Raw genomic sequence first — 14,968 nt, 5'->3', positions numbered from 1 at the left:
GAACTTGGACAATATTATTCCTGATAAGGAACTCGAGTTACCCCTGGACGAGGTTGTAGATCAACCACCAAAAGCAGAAAAGCAAGATAAGGATCATAAAAAGAGACGACACAGAATTCCGGTGGACAAGAATTCCAAAGCCATCGCCAAGAAGCGGTCCCGACACCACAAGAAAAAGAAGAAGACGTTCAAAGCTGGAGATGAAGGTGTTAAATTTGAATGCTATAATGGAAAGAGATCGATACGAAGGCTCTCGCTTTTATTCCACAATTCGAGGTGGCCTTTGCAAAGGTAATTTCTCAGAACGCTCTAAACTCCGCCATGTTAGCATGTATCTAAAAGATACGGCTAGCAACTGGTGGCTTACCACAATTTTGGAGAAACGCAAACCCAAGATTGGGAGGAGTTTCAAAAGGAGTTTTATGCTCAGCTCCTTCCTCCCGGCTTCGTTGATGATGTGAAGAAAGAATGGGATTGGCTCTCCCAAAGAGAGCATGAAGCTGTTTCAGACTACGTCGACAAATTTTGGGCGGTCCTCCTTAAGGTCACCCCCTTTCTGAAAATTTCTGATGAAGAGAGGATGCGCAAGTTTGAAGCGGGACTTCAACCAAGACTTCAGAAAAGTACGAAACTCTATCCTAGAAACACTCTTCAAATTATGATGCAGTCTGCCCTTATAGCCGGAAACTTGCATTCGAAAGGAGCTCCTCAAAAGCAAAAGTTTAGTACCTTTCATGCAAAGCAGAAGGCACTCGCTACTGATACAGAAACCTCCACACGTAAGCGTCCTTCGGATCAGCCCAAAGGCCCAGAAAAGAAGCCAGATAGAGCAAAGAAAAGCAAATTCCTCACTCCCTCTCTGTTGAAGGCGTACATGGAAGAGGGCAAATGTTTCTAGTGTGGTGAGAAAGGCCATAGGAAACCAGATTGTCCACAGCTTAAGAAAGATTCTCCTCCTCTTGCATCGAATTCAGTACCTGACGTACAAGCCAACACCAGGAAGGAGAAAGGAAAAAGACAGCAACTCAAAGGGCAGGGAAGCTTGAATGGGCAAAGAGTATTAATCTTATTTGATCCAGGCTCCACCGACAACTTCATCTCATTGGATACCTTAGAATCTCTTGGACTTACTCCCAAGAGATTTGGGAACTTTAATCAGTTCAGGATCAGCCTTTGAAGGGTTGACTATGAATTCCACTCCAGTGCAAGGGCATTTGAATCTAAAGATTGGGAAGTACTCTGATCGAGAGTCCTTCCTAGCTGCACCAATACAAGGTTGCGATGTTATTCAGGGCATGCCTTGGCATTACAAGACCCATCCTCTCCCAGATTATGTAAATAAGAAACTGTCCTTTACTTTCAAAGGGCAGCAATATGATGTAGATGCAAGTGCTAGTGATTGGCCTATTCCTATGGTTAGTCACATCACTGTTAAAAGAGAAATAAAGAAGTGTCTTTTTGCTTACTTGATTTTTGTTAAAGATAGAGAGGTGAGTGGTGAAAGTGTCTTGTCGAATTTAGATAATGATCGGCTAACTTTTCTTAATCAGTATAAGGATTGTTTTATTGACACTCTTCCGGACGAATTACACCTTGAAAGACCAGAAGATCATTGTATTGATCTAATTTCGGGCAGTTCACCCCCAAATTAGCCACCTTACCGAGTTAGTCTCCTACAACAAGAAGAAATCCTTAAACAAGTAAATGAACTCCTAGAGAAGGGTCTTGTTCAACCTAGCACTTCTCCCTACTGTTCACTTGTCTTGCTTGTTTAAAAGAAACACGACACTTTTCGAATGTGCATTGATTATCGTTCTCTCAACAAGATTACGATTAAAGAATAGATTTCTGATTCCCCGAATTGATGATATCTTAGACAAACTACAAGGGGCACGAATTTTCAGCCGCATAGACCTCGAGAGCGGCTACCACCAGATTCGTATTGCTCCTGAAGACATACATAAGACTACATTCCGAACAACTTTCGGATTATACGAGTTTCTAGTAATGCCTTTCGGCCTCACTAACGCTCCAACAACTTTCAATCGAATGATGGACCGAATTTTTCGTCCTCATCGGCAGTTCACAGGAATCTTCTTTGATGACATCCTAGTCTTCTCTCACACAGAGAAAGAACATAAACAACACCTACAAACTGTGTTGAATTGCGAGCATCATAGACTTCAAGTTAATGCTAAGAAGAGTAAATTTTTCCTGATAGAGATTCACTATTTGGGACACATTGTCTCCCATAATCAAGTATGCATGGACCCAGCAAAGGTTCAAGCTATCTCAGATTGGCCACAACTTGCTTCAGTTCATGACGTCCGAAGTTTCCTTGGCCTATGTTCCTACTACAGACCTTTTATTCGCCATTTCGCTCACGTAGCTGCGCCTCTCCATGATCTCATAAAGAAAAAGATATCTTTTGTATGGGGGTTTAAGCAGAAGGAAGCTTTTGACAAGCTCAAGTACCTACTCACCCATGGACCCATCCTCGTCGTGCCTGATCTTCGGAAACCATTTGTAGTGCATTGTGATGCTTCAGGTGATTGCATTGGCTTAGTTTTAAACCAAGAAGGCCATGCAATATCTTATGAAAGTAGACGACTTCGAGATGTAGAACTTCATGCTTCCATCTATGAGAAGATGGCAGTTATCCACGCTCTCTCAGTTTGGAAAGACTATCTTTTGGGAGCAGATTTTATGATTAAGACAGACCATCAGAGCCTTCGATACTTTCTCTCTCAATGCAAGTTGTCTGAGAAACAGACGAGGTGGACCAATTTTCTCTCCATGTTTCACTTCCAAATGTTACACACTTCTGGAAGTAAGAATGTGGTGGCAGATACGCTCTCCCGACGGCCCCAAGTAAATGCCATAACAAGTATACATCATCAAGAGTTGAAATCTCTTCCCAAGATGTATCCTGATGACTCCGACTTTGGTGAAATCTGGCAATAGCTACAAACTGGCACCGAACTTTTCCCCTACTTTATTAAGGATGGTTACCTTTACTTCCATCAGGCTCTTTGTGTGGCACGTCCACTAAGAAAAAAGGTAATGGATGAAACACATGCTTCCTTTTATGTAGGCAACATAGGCATAATCTCTACGACAGAGGCCCTAGAATGATATATTTATGGGCCAACATTACGTACTGACATAGACAAATATGTCAAAGAATATGTACCATGCCAAAAAGCTAAGGATGATCGCCATAAGACCCCTGGCTTACTTCAGCCCCTTCCCGTACCACAGGTACCCTGGGAAAGTATTGCCATGGATTTTATAATGGATCTACCATGAACCCCGAATGGAAATGATGCAATCTGGACTATTATCGATAGATTCAATAAGCAAGCACATTTCATTCCAGTAAGAAAGACCGTCAAAGCTGATCACATGGCCAAGATTTTTTTTGGCCCAGATTTTTAAGCATTAAGCATCATGGTATGCCCAAAACGATTATTAGTGAGCGCGACCCACGAATGACCAGTAATTTTTGGCATCCCTTTTGCAAACCTAGGAACTAAGTTGAACTTCTCTTCAGCTTATCATCCTCAGATGGATGGACAAAGCGAAATCGCAAATTCCATGGTCTTAGGCATTCTAAAGTGCTATGTCTCAGATAACCAATGAGAATGGGAGAAGTATCTACCTCTCGCAGAATTTGCCTATAATAACACTGTATATTCCTCTACAGGAAAAGCTCCATTCAAGGTTATTTATGGCAAACCACATCTTCCTCCAATCCTTCTAACCAAGGTGAAGATATTTGCAGCTGATGAATTTGTTCGAGATTTAGAGACTGCTTACACTCGGGTGAAGCGCGCCATCCTTCGATCTCAAGAGAAACATAAAAAAGCAGCAGATAAACATCGTCGTGATTAGAAGCTTGTTGAAGGCAATTTGTTCTTCTCAAGTTTGATAAAGCCAGACTTAAGAAACAAGCCAATCAGAAAGGGAAAGTTGTAAAACTTTTCAACAGATATTACGGCCCGTTTAGAATTACAGGACAAATAAATGACGTAGCATTTAGATTGGATCTTCCCAAGAATTAATGCTTTTTACTGGAGTCTTCTTCGACCTTTCGTTGGCGAACTTCTTGCCGAGCCAACTACAGAAGATCCCCCTAAAATGGATGAAACTGAAGAAATTCTTCTTCACAAATCATTCATCATCGGGAGCGTCAACTGAAGTATGGAAAAACTCATCGTAAGTATTTAATTAAGTTTAGGAATTACTCTTGTCTTGATGCTCAATGGATGATTGAAAAAGATTTACAATCTTTCCTGGAGATCCTTAGTAACTATCTAGAAGCCTTACAGTTGAGGACAGTTGTATAGAAGCGAGAGGGATGTAATTACTTAGTCTATAGTAGAACCGCTATTTTCTAATAATGAAAAGAAATTATGATTTTTATGATTTTTAAGACTTAATGTGCACATATGAATTAATGCATTCATAGTTACGGGACAAGACATACGGAGTTTATGACCGTTATGAATTTTTCTGCAGTCCGGGCAGTGCAGAATAGATGGAGACAGAATAGAGCGTGCCAGAATGACCAAGCACATAACACCGAGTACATTCTCGGTCAGAAATAGATTAATATGTTAAGTTTCGGGGACGCCTGAGTAATATTTTAAGTATTTTAAAATGTTCATGTTCCCCTTATTTAATGCAAGAAATTACCAGGTAAATTCTTTGGAAGTCTGTTAAGTTAAATGCATGAAAATGTGATATTAATGTATGTTTTTGCAGGGGGGATCAAAGACCTTTTAAAATTGGGAGTTTTTAAAAGGTTTTGGCCACTTATGTCAAAGGGCCAAAGTTTAATTAAGGCCCAAAACTAAAAAACGTGGAGACTTTCCTAGAGCCAGCGTGGGTTATTTTACGAGCACTTCGTGGGCAATATGGAAAGATTTACACGGGCACATACTTGGCAAAATTGATCGCCAGCACTCCCCCTTGCCTATTGAAGGTAAATCGCCACCCCTTATAGCATATAAAAATGTTTACGATTTTCAAACAGAGTGAGAGAAGAGAGAGAACAAGCTGAAAATTGTTCTGCAGAAGTACACAGAGAAGGAACACGAGGGTGATGAGACCGTTCTCTCTCACACATAGACCTCATCCTTCTCTCTCTCTCTCTCTCTCAACTATTTCACAACTACACCGAAAAAACCCAATTTTGCCTTATTTAATTAACCTCCAAGTTTGAGGTAACGGCTTATTGAGTCCCTTCCTGGCATGCTAACGCAGCCCCTTAGGTGGGCTTGTGGAAACAAACAACCATGCCATTGTAAATGTTACGAATACAAGATGATTATCACCTTTAAACAAATAAAAACAAAAACATGTTGAGCCAACAAATCAATTGAAGATAAAAAAGAGAGAGCTCAAGAAGATGCACGAAGCCCGCAAGCAACGTAAATGGGAAGTCTATCGAGGTGGTAAAGCCATCATTCAAGAATTTCGAGCCCCTAAAAAGGCTCCGTCCAACCCTCCCTAGATCTTGTTTCCTTTTTTCCCTTTTCTTTTACCCTGATGATTGGACCCTCTGGCCTTAACTGATATGTATCCGATGGCTTCACTTAGAAGCAACGAGTCGATGTAATGTCTTTTGTGATGGCCCCATGGGTCACATATGACCTATCTATCTCTCTCTCTCTCTCTCTCTCTCTCTCTCTCTCTTGTGTTGCTGTCCGGAGCCAAAAGTTAAACGCAGCCGAACGAGCATCGAAACAGCGATTTTCAGCCAAGAAGTTGTATGGAAACGAGCATTGGTTGTAGACCTACGAGCCAGAAAAAGCTGTGACGTACAAGTAGAAGGGAAAAGCGTCAAGTCAGTCTATTGGGTTGCAGGTAAGTAAATTTCAGCAAGCTCGATGTTTCTTCCAGAGTATAGATGCATAAGCATACAAAATTTTCTGTTGGGTTCGTAAGACCCTCAGAGCGATAGGGACGCCGGTCCTAAAAATAAAAGGATTCAGTAAGAGGTAAACACCAGTAAGAGGTAAACACCCTGCTCCTTCTTAAATAGAAAGAATACAATTCCTTCCTCTCAGTAGAACGATCAGAAACGGGAGGGATTTCCCGGTTTATGTGCTTGTAATGAAAGATTCCCCATTAATAAAGATTCTCTCTTTAGGGGGGGGACCAACCCATCTTCTGATCCCCAATGTTGTCTGTCTCTTGAGTATGGATTAAACGTGCAATCTGAATTTCATTTAGGTGTGCACTAATTTAATTACGAACGCTTCTGTATTTTGTGACAAGGGGGGTATGTCACAAGTTGGTGACGTGGCACACCTATGGGGTTAGAGCCACTGAAGACCACAATTGTGGACAACCGGCTGAATGGACACAAAACATACACACTTACTGACATAGACAGCGCCGAAAAACGCAGAATTGTTGACGTAGTATGATTGTATGGATGCAATGCAAAATGCGAGGATGATGACGTGGCAGTGTACGAACTTCTACGAATTGTGGATCAGCCTTTTGCGCGCCAGAGATTGGCTAAGGAAGCTTTTGGGCAATAGAGCTTTTCATAACAATGCTTTTCAAGGCCAAGAGCCTTTAAATATGTAAAGGGCGGTCGCCTTCGTGCATTCCAAACCTTGATTGAAGCAATACTTAAGAAATACCAAAAGGGGTGCTTGGGTTTTGGGGCTAGTGCTCTCTGGGAGTGGAACTTTGCCACTTCATGTCTCTCGTGTGGATTCTCTCTCTCTCTCTCTCTCTCTCTCTCTCTCTCTCTCTCGCCCAGTTCAATTGTTTTGAAGTGCCAAAAGTTTGTTCCAGTCTTGTCTTTTTAGTTGGCACGTGATGCTTTTTTGTTACAACATCTACATGTCATGGTAAACAATCTATGTGCATATCATAGCAGTCACTAGGTAGAGTATTGCCACCACAAAATGTGGAAGACAAACTGGTTAGCTTTATCAATCTGTGGTGATTTGTGACAATGGAGCGGATTGGCTCCCCTCGTGTAAGAACACAATGCACCAGATTCAACACCCACACCCTAAAAATGTCGAAGACAAACTGGTTGGCTTTATCAATGTGTCAAAATTTGTGACAAAGGAGTGGAGTGGCTCCTCTCTTGTGCAACACGCACTGCACTCGATTCAAATTGATTCAACTCGCTATTGAATAGTCGTAGCTAAGCCAAAATCTTCGAAGTAAAGCTCTAGTATTTGAGGAGTATCTGCCAAGTCGTTCTCCTCCATCCACTTTGCATCAACAACAGGGTAGTTCTTGAACTTGATCAAGTATTCCCGGACAAGCTTTTTCTTCACACTTTCCTTTCCTTGTGCGCTAGGACTTGCTCAGGTATAAGAATTTCGTTAGTTTCTTCTACCTCTGGTTGCTCCTCTGGCTCCCTGTACTCTGGCACGTCACCCTTGAAAGGTCGTAGTAGACTCACATTAAAAGCATTGTGTTTCTTCCAAGTATCTGGCAACTTCAGTCAAAAGGATTTATCGTTGATCTTCTCTGAAATGTGGAAGAGCACATAGTATCCCATACTAAGCTTTGAGAAAAGCTTCTCCTTTCCCTCCTTTGCAAGGCATGCCGTCTCAAACTGAAGAAGCACCCAATCATCTTTCCTTCAACTGCAAGCCACGCTGATGTTTGTCTACTGCTGTCTTATGCCATTCGTGAGACTTTTGTAAAGCCTTCTTAACCTTGGCAAAAGCAGTGGCAAGATCCTTTACAAAACGATCTGTGTGAAAAATCTTGTCCTTGGTGCACAAGATATGCAAAAGCAATGGCAAGATGCTCAGATTCACTCATTGGTTTTACAAAGATCGAGTAAGCAAAATTTCATTAATTTTGAAATGGCCGAAGCCGATACGATGGGGTTTGACTTGCCCTTCAGTTTAACATCAATAACCTCATCTTTGCCTTTGCTAGTCTTTGACTGGAGTTTCCTAGCCTTAGATTGAATCCACGACATTGTTCTTGTGGTGCCAAGGCATCCCTATAATATGGATGTCCTAGTGGCCTATGTAACGCTGGCAATGCAAGCGAAGGTTGCCAATCATAGGCATTGCGGAGACTTGATGCCTTGGCTGCAAATACTAGCTGCAATCTCTGTGAAATGAAATTGGCGTCGGCTCCATTTTCGAAGAAGATCAAGGCTTCCTGATCTTGTACCTCCTTGTGTTCCTCACCCTCATCCTCATCAGTGTTCACATAAAACAGTTCTTTAGTGTATCTCTGTAGTATGGCGTGTCAATGATGCCCCACCGCTGTGGCAATAACGGAAAATGTGCTTGTGAATCTTGTATATCATCTTAATGTCCCATGCCCATGCATCCTACCACAGCCATGCGATAAAATTTGCATATATGTACAGCTAGGGAGATCACAATGCCCATCCTATAAAATGTTGGGGTGCAGGATTAACTATATTGATACGTGGCTGCAGCCTCCTTTATCTTTGCTTGATGTTTATTGAGGCAAAAGAAAAGCCTATTGTGAATTGCAACTTGCAATAGAAATTACAATCATAATTAGTTTAGGCATTTTCTGGGAAATAGAAATGAACAGAATATAAGTCTCTTCATTGAAACTCATCGTCATAGTTATCTAGCAGTCGCTTTATCCTTGAAGCTGCAATGCGTCTGTGCTAAACATGCGAAGGAATGTGGCTCAACAGTTTGCTCTCTTCCCTGGTTGCCTTGCAGGACAGAACAGCAGTTTTATTTCTCCTATTTCCATGTATCCTGCTACTGTCAGAAAATTGGTTTTGGCAAGGCTGTTTTCCTGCCCTTCCTGTTCAAGCATATCAGGTACATGCTTTGCCGCAAGGACTTTTCCTGCACAGTATAATTTCGCATTGCTATTTTTGCGTTAATGATTGGTCTTCTGAATTTCTCAGGCTTGGCTCTTGTTCTTCTATACAAGTCTTGCACTACGGGAGAACATTTTAAGAATCAATGGGAGTAACATACGACCATGGTAATTTAAGGCACAAGTTCACGTGGACCTGTGACAATTACACCTTTTTTTTATATGCTCTATTGTTGATATTTAATTTCCCTTGCTGCTGCTGTTCTCTAGTTGGGGCTCATCCATAGTGAGTTAATTCATTGATGGAGTAATGATGCTTATAGAGATGTAACTATGCTAATAGGGTTACTTATAGTGAGTTGTTTCATTCAAAATCTAGCAGTGGTTTGATTCAGATCTAGCAAATGCATCATTGCATTGAAGTAGGCCCAACGTTATGTACATATTTGCCTAATTTGGTCTAAAGGAACTCTCTGAAGCCTTACTGAAGATTTGGGGTGTTCAGTGCAGGTGGGTTTACCATCATTATTGTGCAATGCTTATGGCCGTAATAGCTCTGACATGGGATATCAGAGGTCACTATCCAGATTGCAAGAAAAAGCAGGTGATACGTTTTCAAAGTCCATATTTAGTAAAACTTAGTTTGGAGGAACTGAAGCCAGTACATCTCTTTTTGATGTCTCGGTAATATAGCTGAATTGTTTGTTTTCTGTGTATGATGACAGCGTGGAGTCCATCTCTTTCTGATATGGGCAGTAATGCAAGGAGGTGCCATGTTACTTCAGAATCGATACCAAAGACAACGACTTTATACACGAATTGCTCTGGGGAAGGTGAGTAATTCTTATTTACTTCGGATACAGAAAAAAAATATCATCACCAAAGCATCTGCATTGTCTATTCAGGTGTTAGGTTGTGCTAGGTCCCAGGATATCACAAGCTGACTTGTATATTGTTTTGCTCCCGCTCACATCTGTGATAATATGTGGACACAGGCGGGACGGATGGATGTGGTTTGGGGCGAGGCGGCAGGTGTCTTTGGTCAGCTTTCACTGCTTTATCCTCTTCTTTTTCTGCTCCAGGTGTGCGCATCTTGATAAGCCCAAAATTGTGTGTTCATTTGTCAGGGTTTGAGATCTCATCTGGTCATGTTTGTAACATTTGATTCCAGGTTTGCCAGTGTATTCTTGGGTTCCTCTTTGTGCGAACAGTTTTTAGGAAAGATTCCGAGTGGCAGGTACTCTTTGCAATGTATGCGTTTCAAGCCAGGAACAATTGGTATGCCCTGTTTTTGATAGTGTGTGCGCTTGTCTCACAGGTGGTAGGGTGTGGCCTATTGTTGCTCATCATGGCTATCGGAAACTTCTTGAATACTGTGGAGACTCTGGTTGCAAAGATGAGAATCAAGTCCAGAATGAAAAACAAGAGCCTTTCTCAGGGAAGCTCCTTAAAAACCCTGTAGCAGATTACCCAACTTCGTTCTTCCATTCCTTTGTATTAAGAGGGTTCTAACCTTCCTGTCAATATCTCATTTTGGTTGTTAGTCTGCCTGAGTTTTGACTTGCTGACACACCCCTCACACCCCCAACAGAGTTCTGTACATAGGGGGGGTTAGAACCTGTATTATGGAGACAAAGCCATGACTGTGCAAACACTCCGCGTAAAAGTTGACATTCTACTAGGATACCTTCTCTCTCTTCTCTCTCTCTCTCTCTCTCCCCCCCCCCTTAGCCATACACATGCTCTCATACATTTCTGTCTCTGTGTTAAATATGAATGATGTCTCATTTGTTGGACACCTAACATACCAAATAGGGCAAATGTCCTTAATGTATGCATAACAGGTATATTTTGAGAAGTTAGTATTATAAAAAAATTTTATAGTCAAGGGCCGAGATTCCCTTCTGGTTATGGTTATGGTTTTGGTTGTGATAGTCGGTGTGGCTCTTGGATTATTATTATTTTTTGGTTGAATATGATTGTACTATCAAAATTTTTGCACCTATGTGATATACTAAAGTGATTTTGCAGGGATGGTTGTGCACCACTCGAAGAGGGGTGGAGTGCTCACCCATGTGATGGTTTATGGTTCAAGTATAGTTTATGGTTTGTCCTTTTGGCCGTAGCCAAAGTGTAATGATATGTTCTGTGAGAGCCCTGTGCACAGATTATATGGGTAGAGGCCCAATATGGTTGATTGTCTTGGAAGAAATTTATTGATGCATATGTGGTTGTACAAAGAGGACTCATATTTATGTTGATATGTAACTTCGCTATATAACCACCTAATGACCCACATTGCACCATAATAAATGGGATGGGTCGGCTCTGTTGTATTCATGTAGGAGGGGTTATCTCCTCCTTGTGATCCATAGGCGATAAAGAGTAACGGGGCAATAATGTGAAGTCTGTTAAATATGGTCTTCTAATTGAAAATCTGAACCTCAGAAGACCTCATGTCGTAGGTAAGGCGGTCTTAAAACATTTTGTGATAGACCCATGAAGAAAGCGATCCATGTGGGCTCTATGCCATTCACTCAAGAGGGAGATTTGTGGTTTTTTTGTAGATGCACATATGCAAACATGCACACTTTTAGAGCTATATCTATTGGGTCTATATTCGTATATAAATACATTATGAAACATTTATGTTAAAGCTCTTGGTACAATGCTACTTAGCTCTTAGTAACACGCTTTAGAATTACAAATGACATTTTTACTTGGGGTTTGGCAAAATTAAATGTTTAAGATCAATAGTCTTATGGAAAACTCATTTATTTACAAGCTTGGAGTTGGTAATTCCATTCTCATAAAAAATAATGTTCATAATCAAGAAATTTCAGAAGAGTATTAGAATTAGGACTAGAGAACTTTTCATTATTTTATGGTTGCTTTCTTGCGACAATCTCCCTTATATACTTGCTATGGGTGTGTGTGCATAATCAAACAAATAAATATGTGTGCGTGCGTGCGCGCACACACACACATGAATGGAGACCAAAAAAGCTTTCTATGGCAAGATCTAGAGTTGATGGTCCACATTGAAAGGTTCTACTTCAGTTTGTCTAGCGTGTAGAACTGGAAAGACTTTGGACACCTTGGGGATTATCTATAGTAAAGTAGCTTCACTAAATATGGCTTGAAAAAACTTTTGCGAAAAACTTCTTTTTTCATAAACTTTTAGATACATGGATGATATCTTGAGTACTCATAATAAATCTTTCTAGGAGGAGCTATCTTATATTTTACCTTGACATTTTGAAAATAGAATCTACTTATGTCCTAAATCTAGATTGGAATGTAGAAATGTTATCTCTAGTCACTTTCTTAAAATTTCACTTCTTTGCTTATTACTTTTTTTAAGGTAATTCGACCTCAAATTTTTATCGAAGAGAGATAAATGGAATATTCTCCTTGTAGAATTTGTTCAGGGAAAAAGTTTATAGTCGATGATTGAGATTCCTTTCTGGTTATGGTTATGGTTTTGGTTGTGATAGTCGGTGTGGCTCTTGGATTTTTTTTTTTGGTTGAATATGATTGCGCCATCTGAATTTTTGCACATGCAAAAATTTGTCTTGTACTCAAGTTTGTGAATGACAAATGTACAGTGTCTAATCTCCATTTTAATGATACTATTTTGGCATTCACTAGCGGACACTTTTACGTCATAGCAACCATCCCAATCCAAGTCTAAAAATGCATTTAGATTTGGTGGCAATGATCTCCACTTGGGATAAAAAGCCCTAAGATTTATAGTCCCATTCAAGTAGCAAAAGATCCTTAACTACCTTCCAATGTGTAGACCCTAGGCTATGGATAATTTTTTGCCTATTAATAGAGTGGCATCAAAGTAGCCTCCGACATCATGATCAAACATGTCTCCATAGGAGTAGCAATCTGGTTGCAATCTTCAAGACTAAATCTATGTAACAATGTATGTATGTACTTTGTTTGACACAAAGCAATACCTCCACCAACTTACTTGAATTTTGTATGCCCATGGTAGCCAAGTAAGCATGGATGTTTTCACGCCAAGCACGTGATGCTTGCCTCAAACCATATAACACTTTCTTAAGCATGCACATCTTGATTTATTTTCCCTTTTTGAACAAAATTACTCCCCTTTGTGGACTCATCACACAAGGTTCGGCATTTCCATATATGTGAGTGCCTTGTCATGTTCACCACATCATTGCCAGTGGGGACTTGTTACCATATTATGGTAGTGATGTGGTGAAACGCAAGAACCATGAATTTATGCTATCAAAATAAGTGCCTAAACCAAAAATTCCATGTAAGAGCATCGGACCCTATGTGGGATCAATTGTTCCACCCAACTTTACTACGGATAGAGAGAATCTTGCTTCACTCAAAGCAAGCTAGGATACCTTCATCCCATGTCACAGTGCAAATGAGGCCACTTTGCTTGCCTCTACAAATTCAATCTCTGAAAGGATTCCAAGTACCTACAGGTGGTAAAATATCAACACCAAATGAACAAGTTTAGACACCATGCCTCTTCTTTGGTGATCACACTAGGTACCTACTCAAATCCCCCAAGCATTAATTGAGTTGTATGGACTTGACATAGCTCTTTTTGATCAACTCAATAGTGTAGGTCGATGTAAAAAAGCCTAGCTTAGCCAACCCCTCCTACATGAATACGACAGAGCTGATCCATCCCCTTTATTATGGTTCAGTGTGGGTCATTATGTGGTTATACAATGAAGTTACATATCAACATAAATATGAGTCTCTTTGTACAACCATATATGCATCAAAAAGTTTCTTCCAAGACAATCAACCATGTTGGGCCTCTACCCATAAAAACCGTATGCATGGCTCTCACATAACATATCATTACACTTTGGCTATGGCCAAAAGACAAACCATAAACCATAAACCATCACATGGGTGAGCACTCCACCCCTCTTCGAGGTGCACAACCATCCCTGCAAATGCAAATACAAACAAAAGGCTCTTCTTGATCCCAACTACATACAAAGCATCCAAAAGGTTGAAAGAGATGCCACCTACGACAATAAAAACAATCTTCTTGATTTAATGAACTAGATAAGAGTAATTGTTGGCACATGTGATGGTATTCTTGTTAGGCGGGATAGTGTCAAGAGAAGTGAAGAAATCATGATGAGAGGTAATGTACTTATTTGCATCACTATCAAAGTACCACAAGTGATCCAAAGATTCTATAATACATGAGTGTCATGAGTAGATCGTTTATAATGACCTTGCACAATAAAAGTCCATTCTGTATCATGCACAACATTAGCCAAATTTGTATTGAAAGAAGCATCTGCAATGGCTGTATTTTACGTCTTTGTTTTGATCCTCTTTAACCTTAAGCTTAGGGAATTGCTTGATGAAATGATCATGTTCCTTCTTGCCAATACAATTTAACTTCGTCTTTCCTATATTATTAGACTTCTTAGGCCTATTCATGCTTGAAGAAGTGCGAGATATGGTGGTAGGCATGCTACCTATAGAATCATTGGAAGTGGCAACAACAACATTCTCTCTCTTTTCGCAATGCGACCACAAATTACTACTCAATAGCATGGTGCTTATCCTTTCCTTTCCTAGACTCGGCCTCTTGCCGCAATATTGAGACAAGAACATCAAACTTCACACCATTAGGTTTACTCTCTATCACATGCTTGATGGTGGAGTCAAAATTCTTAGTGGAATTTGACAAAGAATCAAGAAGAGTCTACACAAGACGATTCCCAAGTATGATATCACCAATGGAAATTGTCTATACATTGAGATATTTATTCCTCACAAGAAACACATTCATATAATTCTCCTCATGCATATAGCCTTGGACTCTAGCTCCATATGGAGGCAAGAAACTTTTGCCAGATTTGTACCCACATACAAAGAAGCTAACTATCCCATGCCTGTTTTGATTTTCATGTGAAGTGAATGTGGAAGTAATCAAAACTTCAATAAAAATCACAAACAATGTAGAAGCCTACATATCCTTAGCATCCCAACACACATGGTCAAACAAACCTTCACCATCATCCACATAACTTGTATCCTTAGAAGTGGGTCTTACATCATAACCTTGCATAATGTTCCATACACACTTTATAATAAGGATGTGTTGCATCATGTATACTAATAGTGGGTACTT

The 14,968-nt window shown here is 40.4% G+C and overlaps 1 protein-coding gene across 1 annotated transcript in view; it reads left to right on the top strand.

Annotated features, from left to right (window-relative positions):
- Positions 1-10,495, top strand: part of LOC147425480 (uncharacterized) — a 30,016-nt gene extending 19,521 nt beyond the window's left edge. Inside the window, exons 4-10 of the mRNA XM_086499809.1 lie at positions 8,706-8,810; positions 8,900-8,979; positions 9,322-9,415; positions 9,537-9,644; positions 9,807-9,893; positions 9,983-10,048; positions 10,130-10,495. Coding sequence (XP_086355935.1) covers positions 8,706-8,810; positions 8,900-8,979; positions 9,322-9,415; positions 9,537-9,644; positions 9,807-9,893; positions 9,983-10,048; positions 10,130-10,273 — 684 coding nt within the window. The 3' untranslated portion in view covers positions 10,274-10,495. The remainder of the gene's footprint in view (positions 1-8,705; positions 8,811-8,899; positions 8,980-9,321; positions 9,416-9,536; positions 9,645-9,806; positions 9,894-9,982; positions 10,049-10,129) is intronic.
- The last annotated feature ends 4,473 nt before the right edge of the window (positions 10,496-14,968 follow it).

The sequence above is a fragment of the Adiantum capillus-veneris genome, chromosome 25, assembly GCF_014529385.1.
Source record: "Adiantum capillus-veneris isolate H3 chromosome 25, ASM1452938v2, whole genome shotgun sequence".
In the NCBI taxonomy this organism is placed as follows: Eukaryota; Viridiplantae; Streptophyta; class Polypodiopsida; order Polypodiales; family Pteridaceae; genus Adiantum; species Adiantum capillus-veneris.
Note: the sequence above shows the minus strand (reverse complement) of the source record. Positions and strands in the feature narration are given on the sequence as shown.